Source organism: Centroberyx gerrardi, chromosome 14, assembly GCF_048128805.1.
Source record: "Centroberyx gerrardi isolate f3 chromosome 14, fCenGer3.hap1.cur.20231027, whole genome shotgun sequence".
NCBI lineage: Eukaryota > Metazoa > Chordata > Actinopteri > Beryciformes > Berycidae > Centroberyx > Centroberyx gerrardi.
Window position 1 is genome coordinate 28,105,861 of NC_136010.1, and position 24,076 is coordinate 28,129,936.

The 24,076-nt window shown below is 42.9% G+C and overlaps 1 protein-coding gene across 1 annotated transcript in view; it reads right to left on the minus strand.

Moving 5' to 3' along the window:
- Positions 1-24,076, minus strand: part of nphp4 (nephronophthisis 4) — a 165,466-nt gene that overhangs the window by 9,434 nt on the left and 131,956 nt on the right. The window contains exons 19-24 of the mRNA XM_078288374.1: positions 19,035-19,169; positions 16,616-16,827; positions 14,892-15,118; positions 6,906-7,095; positions 5,596-5,679; positions 653-809 (exon numbers count right to left, since the gene is read on the minus strand). Of these exons, the coding sequence (XP_078144500.1) occupies positions 653-809; positions 5,596-5,679; positions 6,906-7,095; positions 14,892-15,118; positions 16,616-16,827; positions 19,035-19,169 (1,005 nt within the window). The remainder of the gene's footprint in view (positions 1-652; positions 810-5,595; positions 5,680-6,905; positions 7,096-14,891; positions 15,119-16,615; positions 16,828-19,034; positions 19,170-24,076) is intronic.

A 24,076-nucleotide genomic window follows, 5' to 3' on the forward strand; every position in this document is an offset into this window, starting at 1 on the left:
CAACGGAGCTCATCGCACAGTTTAAAGTTTGTCTATACTGCAAATAATCTCCATCTTAAGTCATTCAGTCTAATATTGAGTCCTAAAATCCTACTTTTCTTAAAATAAGTGAAAAAATCTGCCACTGGGATGAGATCATTTCACTTGTTTCTGATGCAAATCAACTCGTTTCAAGAATGTTCCAGAATCGAGTGTCATTTTCTTGATAGTAGTGCAGTGATCCGCCTTAGATATTGACTCTCATTTCTAGAAAATTCCTGAAACTTGTTTTAAGAAAATTAGGATTTTAGGACTCAATAACAGACTAAATGACTTATTAAGATACATGTTAAGAGAGACGGATATGAGCTATGTGGTGACTTTACTGAAGAGTATCAGTATCTATTAACAATGGAGTTACCAATCACCAATGCAATATAAAAACTGAGCTAAAAAAAATCTAAATGAAACAATAATACTGATAATATAAAGGACAAGAAACAAGACTCCAACCAAATGCCTTCTGTAGATTTCTTCATCATGCTCCAAAAAAACACTTGGATCTCTCTCTAACACCCTCCACCCTACCCAGTCCAGACACAGTGGGCCCCCCCCCCCCCCACTGGGAGCTGTGGGGCAGGTGTTACTGGGTGCTGAGGGTAACTGGTGTTACCTGTGGGGTCGTGCCAGGGTGGCAGGCGGATGGCCTTCTTGAGGAAGCAGAGCTCGGGGTGGTAGAGTCGAAAAGCCTGGTCGACCACGTGGGGCGTCGGCTCCACGCTCACCTGGCAGATGGCCATCGGCTTGCCGTCCTCCGCTTTTAACGTAACCTGCGGGGCCGGGGTCAAAGGTCAGCGCTGTCAGCATCATGATGAGTGATTTTAAAGGTCCAGTGCAATGAGAGTTGCATATCCCAATCTCATGGTGGTAACAGATACAAGGGAAGACATTTTAATATAAATAAATGTCTGTTTTGCTATCCTCTATCACTGATTGCTATAACACAATAGTGATTCTACATATTTGCTGTTCTAAACACCTGGTGTTTCCGGTTTGTTTGGAATAAATAGAAGAAGAACTGGGTCGTTAGCATGAGCAGTGATAGCCACCATGGCTGAACAGACAAAGAAAAGAGAAACTCAAACTGCATCAACAGAAAATCCAAGCTCCACCCACACTGTTTGATTGACAGGTGATCTGTGGGAAGTGCAGTGCAGAAACACCACAGCAATGAGCATTGATCACCAAAGATGGAGACAAAACAAAAAAAAAAAAGATTGATCTTGAGGATTACCACTTTAATATCGGAACCATCAGTCTACTTCCCAGTGTAAATGATGTCAAATATACCCAGATTTGAATTAATTATTGGTCAACATGCTCTGATTAGTTGACAGTACGCGTGGTTAATGAGGTGCCCAGTAGTCTGTCAGTAGCCAGCTGGCTACTTCACACTGCTTTACGCTTTGATGGCACTGACTGGCAGCCAATACCAGTTACTGCTGACATTTGCCAGGCTGACAGACAGACCTGAAGCTTCTGATTGACATTACTTTATTCCGTCGTTTACCGTCTTTAAATTTGGCCATTCTCATGCCAAAAACATTTCAAGGATTCAGTGTTTCCCCCGGAGTTTTCCTCTTGGCAGGACGGGGAAAGCCTCTGAAGCAGCATTTAGAGCATCATGGGACACTAAAACTCTCCACTGAAAGCCAGACTAATGAAGGTGGGTCAGCACTCCTCAAGGCAGGGTGAGGCAGGTTTCATTGCAGACGCCTGAAGCTGTGAAGTAAAATCTTCCCACACCACACTGGAATGATTTCCCTGGTCAGACCATCAGATCTGATAAAGAAATAATGATAATAATAAAAACATACTGACTGGCAGGGAGAAAGCTCCATCATGTCAGAGGTGGATGACACTGACTGGTCGATATCTGATTTTTATTAAAAGACCAATATTGGTCCGTGTAACTCTAGATTCTGACTAAAACAAGATGCTACATCCAGAGCAAGACAGATGTGACTGCCTCTGCTGGCACCAGGCCACGGCTGAACTACATGTTCTTGGGACAAGATAACTGCTGTACTCTTTCTGTCTCTAACCAGTACTGTGCTGTCAGTGCTGTGTGTGTGCGTGTGTGTATGTGTGTGTGTGTGAGACCTTCAAAGAATACTGGGGCCTGTGGCTATGGGAAGCATAACACATTCAGAGAATACCTAAACTCTAATTCCTTAACTCTTTAGTGAAATACGGCAGTGATATTGCCATGTTGTGTTTTTTTCTCAGGCATTTCAGCTCTAAACAACATATATAAGTTTTGAAAAAGCAGCCTTTAAGAAGTTGAGTTTTATTAAAAAATTCACCAGAGATGATGGAGCACGCTGCTCAGTAGAATATAAAAGTTGGCTTCAATCCGACTACTGAACCCCCCACGGACCTACTGAATAAGCTTTGAAGTCTGCTGCATTAAAATAGCCCTCAGGATCTCTGTAAATGAACACAAATATATTCATACGTATGCGCTAATTACATCGTTATATATGACAGCCTGTATATACACACAGCAACGTATGCTAACACGGGATAATTGCTAACCCGCTCGCATGCTATCATAAACCAATGTTTGCTGGGCCAACTTACATGATATAATATGGACATACAGTAGCTCTAGACGGGGTTGAGGAGTAACAGGTTACATATAACTGGATTACAGTCATCTGGATTCAGGAAAAGAGTTACTGTGAGAACAGCTGCCAGATTACATACTTTAAAGAGTAAAGAGACTAAAGAGTACCTGCTTATTTCAAACCATGTTTGAAGGGAAGAAGACAATTAGACTGTGTAATCTGACACAAGAAGACAATTGTAACCCGCTTAAAAAGATGGTGGACACTTGATGCAGATGTGAAAAACACTATTCAAATTCAAATTATAGTCAGCAAATTGTTTTTTGTTTAAGTGCATATTCTATGGACTATGGCAGCAAAGTAATAATAATAATACATTTCATTTGTATAGAGATTTTCTAAATACTCAGACGCTTTACATAGTAAACGAGATGCACAAAAAACAAAAAAAAACTACACTATCAATGAATAAGACAGTGAATAATTTAAATATTAATAAAATCATGGCAAATAGAACAAGCGAGAGAGGCTAGGGAGAAGACCATGGGGCCGAATGAGAATTAGAGATCAAAAGCAGGTAATCCGATGGTAACTGGCTGGTTGGTTATTCCACTGGTTACATGACAGATGACACAATTTCTGAGCGAGAAATCTGCACATTTTGCAGGTAACCTTCCCATTCTTAGTCACAAAACTTGAGCCCTGACAAACAAAATGTCCAAATCATGGATGTGTCAGATTTACGGGCCCATGCTGTCATGCAGGAGCAGCCCGTATCTGGCTCTGGTGATGTGCGCCGCTGACTGACAGCGGAGCCAGCGCTGGCATCCTGACAGCTCTGGCTGTTGGGGGCTTGTCAGTTTTAGCGCGACACGGATTTGATCCAGACCTGACCTCTCTGACCTCTTGACAGGATTCCTGCTCAGAGCAGCAGTGCTGAGGCTGACACACAAACACACGCGCTTACAGTAGGCGGACACACCGGGCCTGGCAGATTGGCAAATATTGCATCACCCCGTGTAACAGGCGAGAGCTTCGGGGGATTGTACTCGACGTGAACAGCAGGATCGTGGCAAGGCAAGTTAGCATGGAGGTGGTTGTTTGAGAGAAACTGCTGGATGTCTTGTTTTTAGCAACAAAAAAGGATGTGCCAATAATGCTAACCTAGATTAATGTCTGTAAAGAGAGAGCAGAAATTCATAAAGAACAGAAGTTAATTTTGATGACAGCTGTAGGCTACAGGGGCTACAAAATGTATTGCCTCCTCTAGAGCAGTGGTTCTCAACGTGGGGTTCGGGGACCACCAGGGGTCCTTGAGGGGGTTCCAGAGGGTCCCCAGCAAATTGATGAATTGTTAAACTTCAGCATTATTTCATTTACAAGAAGTTAATACAATTAGAGAATGTAGAAGAATGACTGTTATCTCTCTACCTACAATACAGATAGTCATGGAATTCTGGACAAAATCATATCTAACAATAAAAATAGATTTGATTTGGGTCTAAATCTCATCATAGGGGTCCTACTGTGGCTCTAATGTGGACTAAATTAGGGGTCCTTGATATGAAAAAGGTTGAGAATCACTGCTCTAGAGGAGATGTGGAGCACACTGTCTCTACAGCACATCCAAACAAGCCCGTTCGTTGTTTCCCCCCTCCTCTAAGCTTCTGGTAACATATTATGAACGCATGACCAAGCGCATAAAATGGAAAAATAACTCTCAGAGTAATGTATGCACGGTTCATTTAAAGTAGATTAGCCAGACGCGTTGGGCTGTCCTCCGATCGTAGATAGTTTAACTCTTGCGCTTGACATTTGCCAGTTGGAGAAGACAAACAATGTTCAGTAAGATAAAAGTGATTTTCAGCATATAATTTTGCTTGACAAACTTGTCGAGCGAGTGTAACTTTTTTAAATAGTTGACACTTCAAAGTCTTCTTTGTGTCAGCGCTGTGGCTGTGTGGGAGGGAGGGGAGGGAGGAGGCGGTGCACTGCCATTCCTCAGAGGGCTGGGTGTGTGTGTGTGTGTGTGTGTGTGTGTGATGTTGGATTCAGGGATGTAGTTGAGGGTAAACCCACCGAAACTCAATTTATAAAGCTTTTTATTTGCGTAATAAAGGTTAGGTGGGTTTGCCCTCCACTTTATAGGTGGACACGTATCTTTCTGAGGTAAATTCAGAGTATACATCACAGTTAGTGGTATCAAACTGATGTAAGATATATAAGGATAGGGTCTTTAAAAGAAGAAAAGGCATGAATTAATGTTTTCCTCCCACTATAATTGATTTCTGTTTATATTGGCGGCTGTATTTAACAAAATCAGTCATAATTTAATGGAAAAACTGACTATAAATATTAAAAAAAATAGACTCTGGAATAAACTGGACAACAGGGTAGCGAGTGCTACATTTGGGTATATCCAGTGAAAATCTAGTAGAAGACTAAGGTATATGTTCTGCTGAAGGCCAACGCCAAAACATGCTGCAATTTTTCACTTAACCAGCCAATGGATTAAAGGCTTTTTAAGTTTTTCATGAAGAGTGCCTTGGATTTGCTTTCCTTCAAGATATTCATTTTTTTGTTTGACTGCTCTGCACTCCACCAGCAACAGATACAGGCCTAAGACTGATATACCAAGAGTAGAATGAAGAAATTAGACAGGATTATTTGGGATTCAACATCCTATATTCAAATAACCAGCGACTCCAATGGAGATTTTTTGCTTGCATAATTTAGCAAAAAGGCAGGTTAGATTATTCCTTTCTCATCCTGTATGGAAAAAAAAACTAATTCTGAGAATAGCGGGTGTAGGAGGTTCTTACTGTAGGAGGAAAACCTACATCCTCATTGCAACCCAGATCCATAGTTTACTATAATTCCAGCCTGAAGACAAACAAACTAGGCATTGAGCACCACAACACTAGAGGAGGTGAAGATGGTCCAGAAATCAGAGAATAGAAGATGAAGCAGAAGCAGTGCTCCATACCTTGATGGTTTTGGCCAACACGATATTGGACGGATTCTTCTTGGCCATCTGAGAACTTCTGCCCGTAGGTAGGAAGCTGGGTCCCTGTGAGGTTTTGATAAGAAACCAAACAGCTATCAAAATGGATTATCTATCAAACACGTGCAAAGAAAAAAACATATATAAATTACATCTACCCATCAGTCAAGACAACTGGAACACGAATGTAAATGATAAACAGCTGCTTATAACCAAAGGGCAAAAAACGGCAGTCATCTATCGGAGATAAGAGCAAAGCTTATGGACTATGACATTTATCTTGAGCCGTCCTTATAGCGCCTACCACATCAAATGAACCGTCAAGTGTGGGATGCCTATCTCATGTGCATAATTTGCCCTTGGAAAAGGTAAACTACGGTTAATCCTTCAGGTTTATGGGGAATACCCGGCTATCCCGAAGCGACATTTATTTCAATGAAATGTCAACTTTAATCACTGCTTCCCCTCTTATTCCCACAGTGTTCTTATACCGAAATACACAGTGCAAATCAATTTGAAAAATTGACACTTCATTGAACCCGAATCCCTTATTCTCAAAAATCATTTCCGAATGATACTCAATGGAGCTGTGCATTGGTGTGATATCATAAATTAAAAGGTGGGAGTCGATCTTTCTTCTCTGGCGATGGAGACCGTTCCAATAATTACCATTCTTACAACATGGCTTTTATAGAAAACGAAGGGATTTTAGCAAAGTAAGGGTTAGACCGATGTATTGGTTTGACAATACTGTATGTTGGGATGATATTGGGTTTTTATTAAATATTGGATATCAGCCAGTCAGTGTCGTCCACCACCGATATGATGGAGGTTCCTCCATAACCACAGCTACATAAAAACCTGTAAAACCTAGAATGAAACTTTATTTTCTTTGCACATTTTATTTTGTTCACTTGATTGTTCAATTATGTTTTTTTCTAAATGAATTCTTCATTTAAAGACAATAATGTATCCCCTACCATTGAACCTTGCCTTAAAGAGCTGCAAACCCTAAAAGAGTTTCATTAGCTGGGTTCCATGATGATCTAAATGCTGTTTCAGAGGCTATTTCACACTGACAAGAATACGATTCTGGGGGAAGCACTGAATATTTGTCCATTTTTGGAACAAAAAGGTCAAATTTAAAGATACTGATGAGATTATGAGCACAAAATATTAGCATCAGCCTTTAAAAACCCATCTTGGTCAAACCCATATTCTCCGCTACTTGATTTTGTGTCTCTTACTGGCCTAACCCTCTCATCACCGATAACCGATGGGAGCCACCGTACCTGAAGGGCCATGGTGTGGTCGCAGAGGAAGCTCTGGTATTTCAGGGGGATGTGGATGCTCTCCTTGGGCCGGAGGTAAACCCTTGGCCCCGGGACGCCCTCCTCCAGGTGGAACATGTTCTCCTCCAGCGGGGTGGGTGTTTTGGTTAGCGCCTTGAAGTACTGCCATTCCTCCGTGTCGGTGATGACACTGGGGGGAAAAAGATGAGAAGAACACAAGGAAGATAAAGGCAGGTTTGTCTGTATCTTTAAAGGCTCCGTCCAGGATCACAGCTGGGCTTGTTATTCAAGAAAAGTATGACTTAAAAGTATTAAAAATATTAAAAGTATTACTCAATTTGTAATACTCAACTTGAGTATTACTCAAGTATTACTCAAATGTATTACTGAATACTTATTTTATTATTTCAAAAGTAATAGATTTTGATACTCTCTCGCGCATTTTAAGGGCTCTATTGAAAGTTGAAGGAGGATTAATCAATACAATTGTCTTGGAACAGCAGACCTATTTAAGGTGGCAGTAAACATCAGTATTATGCTGTTATATAAAGCACAGGTTTTTAGTTAAGTTAATTATTTAAATCACTCATTTTCAACAACACAACATTGAGTCAAGATCAGCTTCAATCAAACATGTTTTGCATTTACATTTTCACAGCAAGACGCACAATCACTGGGGAAACTAAGTTGGGCCAATCAAAAGATCTTTGTGTTTTTGAAGAAAGGATGAAATAAATACCACCGAGAAGAAATGCATGCTCGTTGTCTGTATTCTGTCCACATTGTGACACACTTTCTCTCCAAACCATCTTCAAACTATCTCTAAACTTCCTCCAAACTTCCTCCAGACTTCCTCCGAACTTTCTCCAGGCTTTCTTCAAACGTTCTCCAGACTTTCTCCAAACGTTCTTCAGACTTTCTCCCGACTTTCTCGTGACTTTCTCCAAATTTTCTCGTGACTTTCTCCAAACCTTCTCCAGACTTGCTCCAGACTTGCTCCAGACTTTCTCCAAACTTTCTCTCGACTTTCTCCAAACCTTCTCCAGACTTGCTCCAGACGTTCTCCAAACTTTCTCCCGACTTTCTCCAAACTTTCTCCCGACTTTCTCCAAACTGGTGGTGGGGGAGGAGGTATTGTCAACAAAAATAAGGATGGCGGGTTTAGGGTCATTAGATGTGATACTGTACAGCCTGGATTTACTTTTTATTTGAGGAGAAAAAGGATTCTTTCACGACACTATTGCAGCAAAAAAGGCCCTGTCGTTGTTTCTGTTGCCTCCTACGAGAGGCAACAGAAAACATTTTTGCTGCGATAGTGTTTGCAAACTTCATAGCGGCTACAGTGACTCCTTCACTATATGGCTGAGGGAAGGAGCGATGACTAGTGGGATCCTGCTGGTGTCCTTCGGTGAAGCTGAGCGGATGGCAAACTTCAGAGTGAGTCATTATTTTCTCACAAATGCAAACACAAAAATATCAGTGAGATGGAGAAGGGAATGCTTGGGGAGCTCTAAGCAATATTAGAAGGGCTTCCTGTATTGGTGCTGGAGAGGACAGTGGCTACATTTGAATTTGCACTAATATCCAGGATACTTAAGTATTCTGTTTATATGAGCTGGCACACAATAACCACACAATAACCCGGAAAACCTCTTATCTCGGCTATGAGAAACCTGAATGAGGCACCTGGGACATTCTGTTATTATCTGGGATACTGACATAGCTAAACATTTAATTTTGTTTCCCATTAGTTTTTGTGTTCTGCAAAAGCTCAAGGTAGTAAAGTACTTTTTTACATTTTACTTTGGGTACAGAGATAGAGGAATATGCGAGAGTGGGTTACTGAAGGTGCACATAAACAGCCTTAACCAGGTTTAGAACTGCTTCACCACTTATTTCTACAATGTTCTTGAACCAAAATGCGCTGTGGACGGGGGGTGGGGATGGGGGGCAGCAAGTAGTGCAAATACATTTTTCAAAATTGACATTTCATTGAACCACAATTCTCAAAAATCATTTCCTATTGATTCTCAATGGAGCTGTGTATCAATTAGTGTGATATGCTAAATTAGAGGGAAGCAGTAACCTTGATCTTTCTTCTCTGGCGATGGCAGTCAGTGGTAAATGCTCCTTTATACAAATCTCAACTCACCAAGGGTTCAAGGATAACATCTCAAAAACAATGTTTTTGCCCTTTAATATGAACAAATGATACTGTGCAGTTCAATAATTTCCATTATTAACACATGGCTTTTACTATGAAAGAGAATTAGGAAAATTTATTTGAGTTCTTATTTGAGTCAGAATTCTGACTTTAATCTCAGAATTCTGACTTTAATCTCACAATTCTGACTTTAATTTCAGAATCTCAGAATTCTGACTTTAATCTCACAATTCTGACTTTATTCTCACAATTCTGACTTTAAACTCAGAACTCAAATACACTTTTGCACATGTGGCCCTAATCCTCTTCCGTACTTTTATAGAAAACAGTGATTTCTAGCTATGTAAAGTTGACTGTATGGCCAAAATTAGAAGCAAGCCAACTTTCAAAGGTCTACAGTCAATGCACAGAACACAATGCTTGGCTTTCAATTACTGACAGCAGCTTTCATAAAAGGGTATAGAGGTCAACGTAAGCCCCCCTCAATCCCCATCAAATGGATTTCCAGGGAGAAAGCAACAGGAAAAGATAACACATTCTAACAGAAGGAAGTCATTTTTTTTTCCCCTCATTCACACTCTTTCCCCTTTCTTTCAGTGCAAAAATTTCACACACAAATGCATAAAGGGAAGTGCTGCTTTAAACTTCAAAGGTTCCACCCCATGGGCATGGAGAAGGGAATTTCTCTCAATAGGAGATGGAGAATTTCTGAATTTTTCAAGGCCCCACCTTGCTAACATTAAGGCTGAGACGCGAAAGTCAATTCAATGAACCTTAGTTGGAGGTTCTCACCTGTCCGCCGGGATCAAACAACTTTGCATGGAGCTTATTATGAGAACAAAGAGTGTGTGTGTGTGGGGTGGTGGGGGGGTACTCCTCCAACTGTAGGGAGGCAGCTCAGATGAAACAACATGAGATGTTGCATTTAGAGAGAAGATATTAGAAAAGGTAGGAGGGCAAAAGGGGAAAAAAAGTAGCAAAGATACAGACAATGATTAAAAGAACATCAAGAGAGAAAGCTGAATGAACAAGGAGTTGAGAAATCACGCAACAGAGGAGGGGTAGACAGATAGTGAGAGAGAGAGAGAGGGAGAGAGATAAAAGAGAAAGAGAAATCTCTGCAGGAAAGTAGCTGAGGTACTACAGAGCTATCCCAGCTTCCCCTCTGCTCGCCGGCAGCCATGGGCTGGCGTGGGTCCCGGTGAGGCCAAGCGTAAAGCGTAGCCATGCAAAATGGATGGCAACAGGTAGCGAACGTGTTCTCTCCGTCAAGAGGAGCCTTTGGGCTGGAAATCACTGCAGCAAAAAAAAAAGAAACAACATCAAAGCTAGAGCTCGCCAAGCCTTTCTCCAAGCGCTCTCCTCTCAAAGCTCCGACTTCGGATTTCAGGTTGTGGTTCAATCTTTTTTTTCCAGCTTGTTTTGTGGAGGAGAAAAAGGGGCAACTGCAGGCCCGGATTGCGTCCTCAAGAACCTCCTTGTCAAACACTGGCTGAAATATTGATGAGGAAATAACAGTGGAGCGTTGCCTCAGTGCGCTGACCCAGCCGTAGTTCATAACGGGGGTACAGCGGCGAGCGCATCAAACGGAGGAGGTTGCTTGTTTGTTTGTACAATCCTTGTCTCTTGGAAGAGGCGGCAGGCAGTTGTCATGTCGCTTATCAAACAAGTACAACCAGTGGATTCTGTACATTCCCATGGCACATTCGCGTTAATTACATATAGACCTAATTAATGATCACGAGTCGCCATCAGAGTATGCTTATTCTTGGCATCATATGTATCAACATGTATCACAGCAGTCCATGTAAACTAATCTATAAAGAACACAGAAGTAACTGTAATAACTGTCACTTTAACTGTACTGGCCAAGTCAAATCATTAATGAAATATCTTGTTCACTTTGGTGTGCACTCACTCCAATCATGCATGCAATATCAGTCTAACCATAGTGACATCATCCAAATTAATTTGCATAGGAGAAGAGGACTGTGGGACACACAGTTAAAACTACATTTTCACAATAAGACACCTTCCACTTCTACTAATTAATGAGATAATTAAGTTCTTAATAAAGAACATGATTTGATTTGTGTGTCCCGGTCAGGGTGGGAAATTCATTTTGCAATCAATAATAACACATAATCAACACTACATACTATATAATACAGTTTCTTTGGCCACAATTTCTCCTCCACTTTCTGCAATGCACCACCTCTCTTATTATCTGTGTCTGCTGGCCTCCAACAACTCCAACAATATGTCACCGCATTCTGCTTTCAGTTTGACAGTCGTATCAGGGAAGACGAGCTAAACTGACATAGTGGGCGGTGAGGCGGCCCACTGCGGCGGCGGCGGCGAGGTTTCTATTTCATGTTTTCCTTGGTAACGAGATTTCATATCAAAACAATTTATTTTCAAACGACATGGCTAAGTGTGCTGCCTGGGAGTGGTAATGACGAGTCCTATTTAATGTTTTCCTTGGTAACAAGATTTCATATCAGAAGTATTTGTTTTGAGACTATGTTGCTAAGTAAGGTGCCTGGAGTATTCACAGGCCTGGATGTAAACAGAGGGCAGTGTGTAAGTGTCACTGTGGGAGCACGCTTAGTAATGGCTCTGCTAACTGCTGATTTGTTTCCCCCCGGTTTGGGCAAACTTTGTTAACTTGCTCAGTATCACCCACACTGCAGGTTGTGGGTGTTAAAGGAACACTCGCTGCAAACGCTATGTTTCATCGTTATCTTTATGTATTTTCCATAAGGATAACATTCAATTAGCCAACACATCCCCAAGAACAACCCCCAGTTTCCACCAGACCAGTGGTTCTCCACGCGGGGTCCGGGGACCACCAGGGGTCCTTGAGGGGGTTCCAGGGGGCCCCCAGTAAATTGCTGAATTGTTAAACTTCACCATTATTTAATTTACAAGAAGTTAATACAATTAGAGAATGTAGAAGAATGACTGTTTTGATCATATCTTCACTGTTATCTCTCTACCTACAATACAGATAGTCATGGAATTCTCGACAAAATCTTATTTTACAATAAAAATATTCTCAGATTTGGGTCCAAGAGACAAAATCTCGTAAAAATGGGTGTCCGTGGCTCTAATGTGGACTAAATTAGGGGTCCTTGATATGAAAAAGGTTGAGAATCACTGCACCAGACTCATCAGTCATCAGCGGACAGAACAGAGTGAAGTGCAATACAGCCTTCTTAGGTTTTGATTGCTAATCTCTGCCTCCCATGGGCGGAGCTACACAAACTCCATTCACCACAAAACAAACACAAAACTTAGTCGCTTCACTCAGCTCGACTAAATGAATAATTGAGATGGCAACCCAAAATTTCACAGTGGAAAACTTTCTGGACGACTACACAGTGACTGCTGGTGTTTGTGTTCTAACTGAAATGGAATCACTTTGCTGTAATGAATTTAACCATGGACAGTTTTTGATGGATGGATGCAGAGAGAGCTGTGTGTCTAACTTCACACAAATGTTTTGCTTCTCATTTGGATCCAGGTGTTTTGGAGACCATTTTAGGATCCCACAATTAACTGGAGGAGACTCGTGGAGTAAGTATTTTAACGCTGTTACCACATCAAGCTATCATTACGTTTCGACCGCCAATATCTGATCGATAAAATCATCAAAATCATCCAGTGTGAAATGCAAGCTGCGTACCCAAATATTTGAATTTAGATTTAAATGTAGATTTAAAAAATGTGAAAATGGTGAAAACTCTCTCCTCCTTTTCTCTTCCTCCTTACATCCCAGCATCCCAGAGCCAGCATGTTTACCACCAATCCATAAATAAAACAAATAAAAGTGTGTCTTCCACTGAACGGGTAATGTTCGCTACATATGAAAACTGTATGTGACGCATGTGAGATACCCTACCTTGGAAATATTACTGCTTCAGTGGGTTATGGTATTCCTCTGAACTAAAAGTCCACAATAGCAGCGGCAGAGATTCCCTTTAATTTCCCACCCTGGTCCCGGTGTTGACTGAAGTGTCTCATTCTGACTGACAGACATGAATTTGGCTCTCGAAAAACCACGGCGGCGTGGTAAATAGGTATCAAATGGAGGAGGTTTCTTGTTTATTTACACGTTGCTTGGGTCTTGGAAGAGGCGGCAGACAGTTTGGTGTAAAAAGTGTCACATCGCCTCGTCAGAAAATAAAATCCCAGCGAGCCAAGCCGAGCCGCGAAAAAGACAGATGTAGTGATTGCTGATCCTCAATTAGACCCGGTAGGCCCGGTGGCCGAGCTAATGCCATAATGATTCATCCGCGGTGCACTCCAAGCTTTTGTTGATCAACACGATCAACATGATGTATGTTAATCCAAACCACAGGCATGAGCGGAATCCATAACAGAGGACTATGGGTAAGGGGGGATTAGCATCGGTGCTAACAGAGGGAAACAAACATTGAATGGAAAACAAGAACGAGTGATCCTGGCTACATTAGCCATAATGACAGATATGTTTGGCTTAAAGGGGGTATTTAGCATTTTTCCAGCATTGTGCCTACATCTATGTCAAGGACAATCGATTGTGGTGCTGCAGGAGCTGGACTGGTTCTTTGTTCTTGTGCCTATGTGTGTGAAAAATAGAGTGAAATGTAACAACGGAGTGCTGAAAATGTGGTTAATTGTACTGAAAATATCAGAATGCATCTCATTTATTCATACACGAACACAGACACACATACTGTCTCAAAATTGAATAAAACAAATTTAAAGACTTATTAAAAACACGATGTCTCGAAACTGAATGAAACAAATTCAGACACTAAATAATGCACGCACACCGACCCACCCACCCAAACAAGATGTCTCAAAACAGTCAATAAAACAAATTTAAACACTAAATAATGCACGCACACACAAGCGCACACTGGCGCGTACCCACCCACACATACACGCACACAAACAAGACTCCTCAAAACAGGGAATAAAATTAATTTCATAACTACATAAGGCAAGCACACACAAACACACATTTGCACACACCCTCACACACACTCATCATACAGTGAACAAAATGTGAATCAGATACTCACAAAGCCACAAATAAAACACACAGTCACACACACATCGTCTTGTACTTTCTAATATTCTGTTCTTATATACTTTTTATATTTTCAACAGTTTTATGTCTGATGTTTTTGTTCTTCATCATGTTTATGACGCACTTTGGGTTCCATCACTGTATGAAATGTGCTCTATAAATAAATCTGACTTGACCATTCCTTCACATACACCACACACACACACACACACAGTTGCTGTGAAGACACACTAGAAGACTTTTACAATCCTACCCGATTTTGAAAACACATCACATCACACACTTAACGGATTTGTCCAATTTGCTGTCTCTCAGTGGTAAATATGCTCACACTAGACAAATAGGATAGGATCAAACATTCAACAATATAACAGAGATTATCCTGCTGCTGACATCTGAACCAACCTGACACCAATCAAAACACACTCAACTCACAGTCAAATCATTGGCTTTTGGCAGTCTGTGAACCGCACATACTACACACTGGAGTTGTTCAAGAGTTGTCTCACACACACTATCATACATTCTAACACGCTCTATAATACTCTACTCTCACATAGGACGTGTGTGAGAGATCGATAGTGTATGTGAGAGAAAATAGTAGTGTGTGTGTGACAGAGTATGATGCTGTGTGTGAGAGCAAGAATTCTTTATGGTCTAAACGGCCCCTCATATGGGGTGGGGATTGGGCAAATCTGGTGTAAATCGGCCCAATAATCCTGTAGTGTGTCCCAAGCCTTACCTGAGCTCTGGGTCGTCGCTGTGGACGGTGACCGTCTGCGGTACGTTGAAGGGGTTTTTAAGAACAAACTCCATGTACTCGGCGGAGCCCAGGCTGGCGTAAACCAGGTGCTGGGTGGTGATGGCCTGGCTCAGCATGTTGGCGATGCCGTCTGCCTTGCTGTGCTCCTGGTAGGGCTTGATCTGATGCAGCTCTCTGGCCAGCCGGGCTTGCACCTTCCTCCCACCCTGACACCCAAAGAGACGGCAAAAGGTAAAAAAAAGCCATTCCAGTATACTAATACTAACACAAATTGCACACACTATTTTTATGTGTTTATAATGTGAAAGGTTAGCTAATGGTTACATTTAGGCAAGTAAAACAACTTCGGTGAAGGTTAGGGCTAACGTTAAGCAATTAATAAAAACTCTGGTGGTCGAGGTTAGGCCACTAAAACTTTGGTTAGGGTAAGGTTTTTGTCATGGTTAAATAAGAAAGATGTTAGCTGAAGATGAAAACTTCACTCACAGTAGAAAGTTCTTCACGAGTTGGGAATCGAACCTGGGTCATTGGAGTTGAAGGTAAATGTATCCACCCATCCATCACCTGACCTCCACCACCACTGTGCTATTTCAATGTCAAACTACTGTCTGTTGCTGATTTCACAAAATTGTGTGAGACCAGGCTGAAAAAAGTATGTGCCATTTGTGCAGAACGCGGCCAAGTCCAACCCCTTAGGTTTATATGTCACTGCAGAAGGCAGTCAAGAAAACATGAGCAGATCTTTTTAAAAGGACAGTGTTATGCTCAACAAACAAACAAAGGTTTGCAAACCTGCAAACAATATAACCAGAATTTCAGGAAGCACCATAATCGGCACCTAAACACTAATAATAAAATCTATATCCTGTCACAAATTTGTTAACTATGTGGTGCAACTGAATCTGAATTCATTAGGTTATTATTCTATCAATCACTGGACTCCAACCCTTTTATTATTACATTGGATACAATTCAAACAAGAATGATACACATTTTTTTTTTTTAACAAAATTAAAGTAAGTACCACACATTCATTTTCAAGATCAGGGTGTTAAAGGAAAGTGTCTGAGAAATAGTAACTTCAGGATTTTACACAACTCTACTGCGTTTGAGTATGACAGCCTAACTGGGGATAAACCCGGTCCAAATCAAGTCATGGCTACCAGCTCGTAAATGTGAAATCCAAATTCAATTGCACAGCAACTCTAAAACCTTCTTCCTGCCCAAAGCAATGTCTTGAAACTCAGTTCTATTCCATACAGCATTGACTGTCAGGGTGGTGTGAAACTAAAACACAGGTGTCAACAGAGGAAGTGTAATGTGTATGACACAGACATGCACCAAAGCCAAAATCACATTTAGCATGTGCATCCATGGGTGAAAGTACAAGATGTGCCCCCAGGTAGAGGAACAATTAACACCTCCTTGTACAGTCACTAAACCACACGGGGTTGAAGGGCACGTCGCCACCAGCGTGGTACCACCGCCAGGCTGGCTGGCTGGGAGACGCTCCGCCACTAAGGGCCTCTCAAGACATATTTCACAGCATGCTGAGCCAGAATGAAAAGCTATTGCTTTGCCTCAGCGTTCCATTTGAGATTTGAGTCAAGCAGGCACACATGGACGGACTATGGTGGCTGTGCTTTGGAGATAGGCGGCTACGCTTGGCTTCCTATTGGCTCAAGAGCAGAGTTTGACCTCACCGTGACTTTAGTCGCTTTAGCTTGGCTCTCCGCGTCTTCCTTGCCCTCCCGCTGATGCACGGCAGCCATGCGGTTGAGTTTGTGCCGGCGGCCGTCGTCGGCCTCGCCTAGGTCACGTCTGCCGGGCGCTAAGGCGTCAGCTTTGATCTTGTTTCTGAACGCCACGAGATCCCCGTCCATCTCCAGCCTCTGTGCTCGCGCCATGTTCCTCGCTGCAAAAAGGAGAAACAGCCCGCAATCATGAATATATTTACTGAGCAGAGTGAAATCTAATCGCTTTGCCATTTTGACCATATGTTCTAAAAACCCACCAAATGTCCAAGGGAGAGGAGCTGACAGATTAAGTATTGTTGGAGTACAAGAAGCAACAGCTTGCACACAGACAACAGTCCAGTCAAACAACTGGCACCACTACAAGTGGGCCAAACCCCGACTGCAGGGAAGACAGACTATCTCTCCTCTCCACTGCTATGTATCCTCTGCCAGCACTGGAACACCTAATTAAAATACTTGATTCATCTACTAGTCACTAAATAATCCATCCTTATTTGGATTGGATCATGCAAATTACCCATACTCTTTAAAAGCTTTGACAAGAAAATTTGCCTAATCTTGCACTCTAAACAACACTCAAACATTAACAAACCTAACACCCAGAGCTGCTCAAATAATATTTTTGCTATCCGACCTGAGGAGCAACACTCAAGCCATATTTTCCCCCCCCCGCTCCATTTTTCCATGTGATGGAGTACGTGTTAGGGCAAGCCTTAAATCAAAAGGAAGATAAACCTAACCCCTAACTGAAAGTGGCCACAAATATAATCTCAGAAGGAAGGGAGCAGTGCAATGTAGAGAAATATAGTGAGTGGTACATCAACGAATAGAGACAGAGAGAGACAGAGATGGAGAGAGAGAGAGAGAGAGAAAAAGAGAGGAAGAGAGAAAGAAACACAGAGGGACATGAGCCTCATGTCAAGTAGCCTTCTTTCATCTAAAGACCTTGCTGGAATATTGCTCGACTCTGTTGCTCCTCAGCGATAATCAACCAGGCGTAATGGATTTCTCCTGTTTGTGCACACACACATATACACATGGGCATTCCCTCAGCCCCCGAATCCTACCCACCACCACTTCCAGCCACCACCCACCCTCCCTTACCCCTTTCTCCCTCTCCCTCTCGCAGTAGCACTCTATCCCTGGACATTTTTCCACGCCTCCTTATCAAAGAGGCATTGGGTCGACTGCCAGTCACCTAACCAGATAGCGTCTGGGTACACTGCTTCCTACAGAGCCACAGGCAGACTGGAGTGGGAGGTAGAGTAGTCGAGGGAACTGTGCACGTTGGCATGCACACACAGATACATACACACACACACACACACACACACACACACACACACACAAAGAGAACATAGTACAGTCACTCTGTTCAGCATGGCTTGCTATAGCGACTGGAGTCCAGAGAAAGCTATTAGGTGCATTGTGTGTTTAAATGGCATGAAAGGTGAGGTGGCAAGGGGAAGGGGGTTTAATGTGTTATGTGTAAGAGAGAGTGGTGGTGGTGGTGGTGGGTGGGGGGTAATGTTTTCCACAAGTACTTAGGTGATTTGTGGTGGTAGCAGGCTGGGATAGGTAGGGAACAGAGCACTATGTTTGCACAGCATCAAGAGCTGTTTATTAATTATTGCAACAGTTTGGGGAACCAATTTGTAGTGAGCCTGTGCATGCTTGTGTGTTTTGTATGTGTTTTTTAACGTGCGTGTACATGTTGGTTTGTGCGCCCATGTCCATGATCTTAATCAACGTGTAGTTGCTGTTTCTAAGGTTTGTTTATATGCACTGCTCCTCAGGGAGCGGTGTAATTCTGGACCAGCCAGGCCTACTTAACAAGATCATTATGAGCAGTTATTTGTCTCTTGCAGCCATTCTTTCTTTAGGCGTTATTTGAGGGCGTTGACAACTCTGACTGTGTGTGTGTGTGTGTGTTTGTGTGCCTCTGCTTGGACTGAGCATGTGCATGCACACACACGCACGCACACACACAGACACACAAAACACAAACAGGGCTGTGGCCAGCCACCAGAGATGCTTCTGCAGGCTCAATTAGGCTGCAAATTGAGTGGTTCAGTGGTGGAGCCAACAGACAGAATGTGAAATGGATCTGGTTGAAATGATCAAGGCAGAAGCATGGTCACCGCCCAAAAGAAAGACACTGATTGCAAGTTGGCATGCATACACACATATGCATGTACCTACACATACGCTGAAATGTGAGTACAGGAAAGCAACTGGACAGTTCAGGAAGGTTAAGTAAATTGACATGTTGGCACATAAATACACAGACATGAATGTATTTGTGTGTGGATACAAACAAACACACACAGACAGAATTCAGTGGGATGTGACGTAAAGCTCTTACCATTGAGTTGCAGGATGTTGCTGGAGGACAGGCTGCCCCCTCTGAAGCCACCGGGGCCGTCACGAGGTGTGATGATGTGGGAGCGAGACGGTGGCACGTCCCCTGCCCTCCTCCGGCTAGGATCCATTGGGCAACCTGAAGGAACAACCGACAGATAGTTTGACATTTAGTTTTTTCCAAAGAGGAACTTGTTCAAATGTAGAGAAAAGGGTTTTCTATTGGCACTTCAGTTCACTGAAACACAAGATCGCTTGTTTCAATAAAAGCTGAATAAAAGCCCCTGTCATCCTGAAGTCTACTCCTTCTGTCTTCTCAGAGATAGTTTGCGCCTGTAAGTCAAGTCAAAGAACAGAATTTTCTCTGTGTAGCTATTGCACAGGTTAGTGTGTCTTTGCTTTAGTAGCCTTGTCTCTATCCCTTTTCTCTTCTGTTATAATGGTAATTTAAATTGTACTTTGTGGTCAAGCTATGTTAGCATCTGGCTCATCAGGCTACACTCCCACCGGCACTGCCATTAGCAGGCTACTCCTGGCTCAGGTAGGTATTTCTTGCGCTGTTAGCTTGGGTAGAAACTATTTCCCCTTCTTTGTTTAGCTATGCTAAAGATAAAAACAGATGAAAACTTCAACTTAAGGCTTCTGTTTTGTCAGAGGTATGCTCTCAACATCAAATTAAGTTGATGAAGCCTTTACAGCTTCTTAGCTTGACGACTCTGCTCCAAAACAGGGATGGATTGGCGTGTTTACCAACAGGCTACAGTAAAAGTTTGATTTATTAAACCTGGCCAACAGCCTATGATGCATTACATGGGAGACAGAAATGTTTTAGTAGTCTGTCCTCTCACATCAATAATGGTGAAACAGTCGTTCTAAAGGCTAAGGGATTGAAGCTGCATGTGCTGTTCGAAGTTCAGAGTAAGACACAAAAATACAAAGTGGGGAATGTTCTGTCTTCTCGACTAGTTGCTAGTAGGACAATACACCTGTCAGCACAGGTGCCAGGCTCTGCCCTAGCGCAATACTACTGGTTTGATGCATGACAGGCCACACGTCTCCGCCCTTTTTTAACAAACTGTTCTGCTTGAATTTCTCCAGATCATGCTGAACAAACCGCTGATGCTGAACAGTCCTCTGTGCACTCACTAAGTTACCAGTATTGCCTAGCTTACTGTTGAGTGCTTTTGCTTGTTCATCATAAGCTAGTGTTTGATCAGTCACACTACATCTGAGGGCTGCTTGCCTCTAGCCTGGCCTCAGCGATCCAAAGCGCCTGTGTCTACATTAGTTTTACATTACATTAGTCTGCAGTCCAGAGCAATGGCAGACGAAAATGTAAACATTGATCTTGCGATTGGAGCGGTTATTAAGAAACTGAATACAGCTAAACCCGAGCAGCAATATACGCTTTTAAAAGCATTTGTTCAGGGACAAGATACATTTGGTGTCTTGCCAACAGGCTTCGGTAAAAGCCTGATTTATCAACTAGCCCCTCTAGTACATGAAGAGATGAGTAGCAACAGGCCTATTAGTTTAGTTATTAGATCGTTTCTCCCCTCGTAGCGCTTATGGAGGACCATGTAAAGGAGCCGAGCAAGCTTGGAATAACTGCACCGTAGCTCCGGGTCAGTCGAGACAACAATATTTTGATTGGACATTGTTCACTCATGTTTGGGAGCCCTGAAGCATGGATGCTGAACGATAAGTGGAGGCAGATGCTACATTCTGAGAAGTACAGGAACATACTGTGTGGTATTGCAGTGGATGAGGTCCACGCTACATATAAATGGTAAATACACATTTTCTTGTTCACGCAGTAATATTAATGGCACAAATAACTTTCTCCACAGAGCCGAATGATCGTTTTGATTTGCAGTAGCCATCATGTTTTGAAATGTGAGGCAAGCTTTGCTTTGCAATAATGTCATCACCTTGCTTTGCTTGGTCAGGAGTTACATCGGGGCAATCCAATCACCGCTCATGCACCCGCCTTTGTATTGACATCAGAGAAAGCCCCTAGATGGACAATTCCACTAGACCTACGGAGCGCCAAAAAGTTCAAATGAACGAAAACAAACGAGTGAAACCAAGAAATGGGGAATATAAACACAGGCGCTCCGGAGGGCTGAGGCCAGGCTAGCTTGCCTCCAGGATCAGGATCATAATCGATAGAACCACAGTTATCTCTGTAACTCTGATTTCTTTAGTTCTGTATAAAGGCCAAGTCTGTGTAGCTAGCACTCTAGCACTGGCTTGAGACTCTGGGGTCTGCCACCTCTTGAAGTAACAAGCCAAGACGAGATCTGAAGCCAGATTCTGCCAGTTTGCCTACAAAAAAAAAATAAAAATCTGTTGTTGGCTAAAGCTCTCTTTGAAGCCAGATGTGAAAAGATACATTTTCACTGTAGATAGCGCCAAAATCAACAAAGTCCAGGTTAACCAATGGCTTCAAAGACTCTGGACAGGATCAATGTATGGAGGCAAGCCTACAGCTATTAATTAGTGGCCTGAAACTGCCAGAAATGTCTGGACATAGACAGCTGGCGACATGCTGAGTGTCATGCTGATTGATGGTTAGTGCTGTTTGGCTGAGTGCTGGGTGTTGAAGATGCAGAAAGTCAATTCAATAACAAGATGCTAAATATGGCCTGCTGGTTGACTACCATTCATTCTGTAGGTCAGTTTGGTCTCATCACAAGCAAGCCTGATAGATACTTTGATTTGATCAAAAAGTCACCTATATCTATATAGACAGCACCTCATTGGAAGAGGTTTGTTTTTTTAAATGTCCTAGACATTGATAGTCCTCCTATTACAGAAACTTTATGCCGTTGTTTAAATAGCCAAGCTGTCATTTTACGGCTTATCTGGCAAAACCTGCCTCTTGGAAAACAGACTGCCTTTGGCTTTCAACCTCTTTTGTCTCCTATTCCTGCTCCTAAATAGCAGAATCATCATTTGCTTCCACTCCGTTTTACAGGCAAGTGGGCGAGTAAACACTCCGGGGTGCGCTTGTACTAAGACTGTGAATGATGATCGATATCAAGTTTTCCTCTCTGGTGCCGAACTAACATTAATTCATTCAACGCGGAGCACCTACTGTAGCCGCGTCGTCGGAGAGGCTCACTTGCATCCTTTATGCGCGCAAAATGGCAGGTAATGGAAGTGTGACAGAGATAATTGCTCATGGGGAGTCACGACCGCGGCAACAGCATGCAGATTCCCACCCACTGTCCCAAGTGCATTTTCAAATACCAGAGGTCAAAACGACCTGTTTTTTTGTAATTTATGGGTATATTGAGGCCGACACTTGGCAGATTTTAGATACTATTTACAACAGATGACTGAAACTGTAATTAAAACAAAAGGTTACAATTCATTAAAACATTGCACTTTGCCACAATGCTCCCATTTCATTAGAGTTTCTGTGCTTTGGAAAGTCTCAACTTAACCAACCAAATTGACGTGCTTAATTATAGTGGAAGAAGTTTTACCATTTTCTGAGAGGCTTTAGGATACTTCATAAAGGATGCTTTCGTGTGAAATATAGCGAGTGCAGCGTTTAAGTGGCTTTATTGCCCGAAAGCGTCACCCCTGCAAGCTCGTGGGAGTTTCAGGAGGGGAACCAAAAGTACCCTCCACATCTTTTAGAGGCAAACTCCTTCATCAACAAACTGATAATAGGCGGCAGCTCCGTGAGTAATGGGGAGCTGGTGTTGCCATGCAAACAGACACAGACAGCGCAGTTCTGCAGATTAATGGGTGAGGTGTCTGCCTTCCCTATGCATTTCCCTCATCATCCATCATCCATCCCCGGCCACTGAATTCAGCCAAATATAAACGTCACATTTGTTTGAGTTATATTTCCCCCAATATTACTGCGAAGGCATTACGTCTGCCGCCATATAAACATCTCCAAATCGATAACAAAGCCATGGAGATATCATTCCCGGCGCCTCATTATGAGCCTTTCAGCCTCCTTTCTTTGGGCAGAGGAATACTTTGATGATTGATAGATTTATACAATAAGCCTGCGAGGACATGATAAGATTAACACCCGCCCACAAGAAAACAAATGGACTGTTGATGAACCCGCTCACGACCCTATGGTTTTATCATTCAAATCACTTTAATTAATCTGCTATCACTGCCGTCATCATTAGGCTCATCAGATAATACTTACCGTACTTTAGCGTTAATCCAGGTTGACGTGGACGCCTTGCTCCGGGTCATTTATCACTCCCTAACTGTTGAATCATGTTGGCAAGATTGGCGAGACAAGGCCGACGATCCTCCCGACTGAAATGCAAGCTGATACTCCAGGTTTGGGTTGTGGGGAGGAGGCCCCGGAGCGGCGTTCGGCGCTCTAAGCTGTCGGCGCCGAGGAGACTAATTGTGAAGAAAGTGCCAGGGGGGGCTGAACTCTATCAGATTTATTGAGTACCGCTCGCAATTGCATGACAATAAGCCCCGTCCCGCGCCGCCCCCACCCCGCCTGCCCTCGCTGCTCCGCCGGTAATTCTTAAGGTTAAGGCCACAACAAACCGCTGATTTACTGCCCCCCGGAACAAATGGGAGCAAGCACCGAGGGGGTTTCAAAATAGTCTGCGATATTCGATTTTTCCAGCCTCCCCGTTCCGGGCCGACCGACCTTTCAGAATAAGCAGATTCTCTCTCTCTCACCTCGGGGGTAAATGCGAGGCTTGATAAAGTTTGGCCTACCGCGCAGACAGCGAGCGCGTTTAATGAGTCAGACGTACTGTACGCGTGCCCCCTCAGGCGGCGGCACAAAGCAAGCTTAATTCACCTAGCTAAACTAATTGTTAGGTAAATTTCACTGATGTTTTGCTCCAGTTGCGGCGGCTTTGGGCAGGAGGCTCCTCACTCTGCTGCTGCAACAGTCGGTCTCTCCAGGGCTTATCAGGCTGCTGCAGATGAGGAGCACTGTGAGGTTTGGAGAAGGCCCTAATCTGTCTTCTCTACCATGCTGGACCAGACACATGTTTTCTGTTTGTATGTATGTGTGTGTGTGTGTGTGTGTGTGTG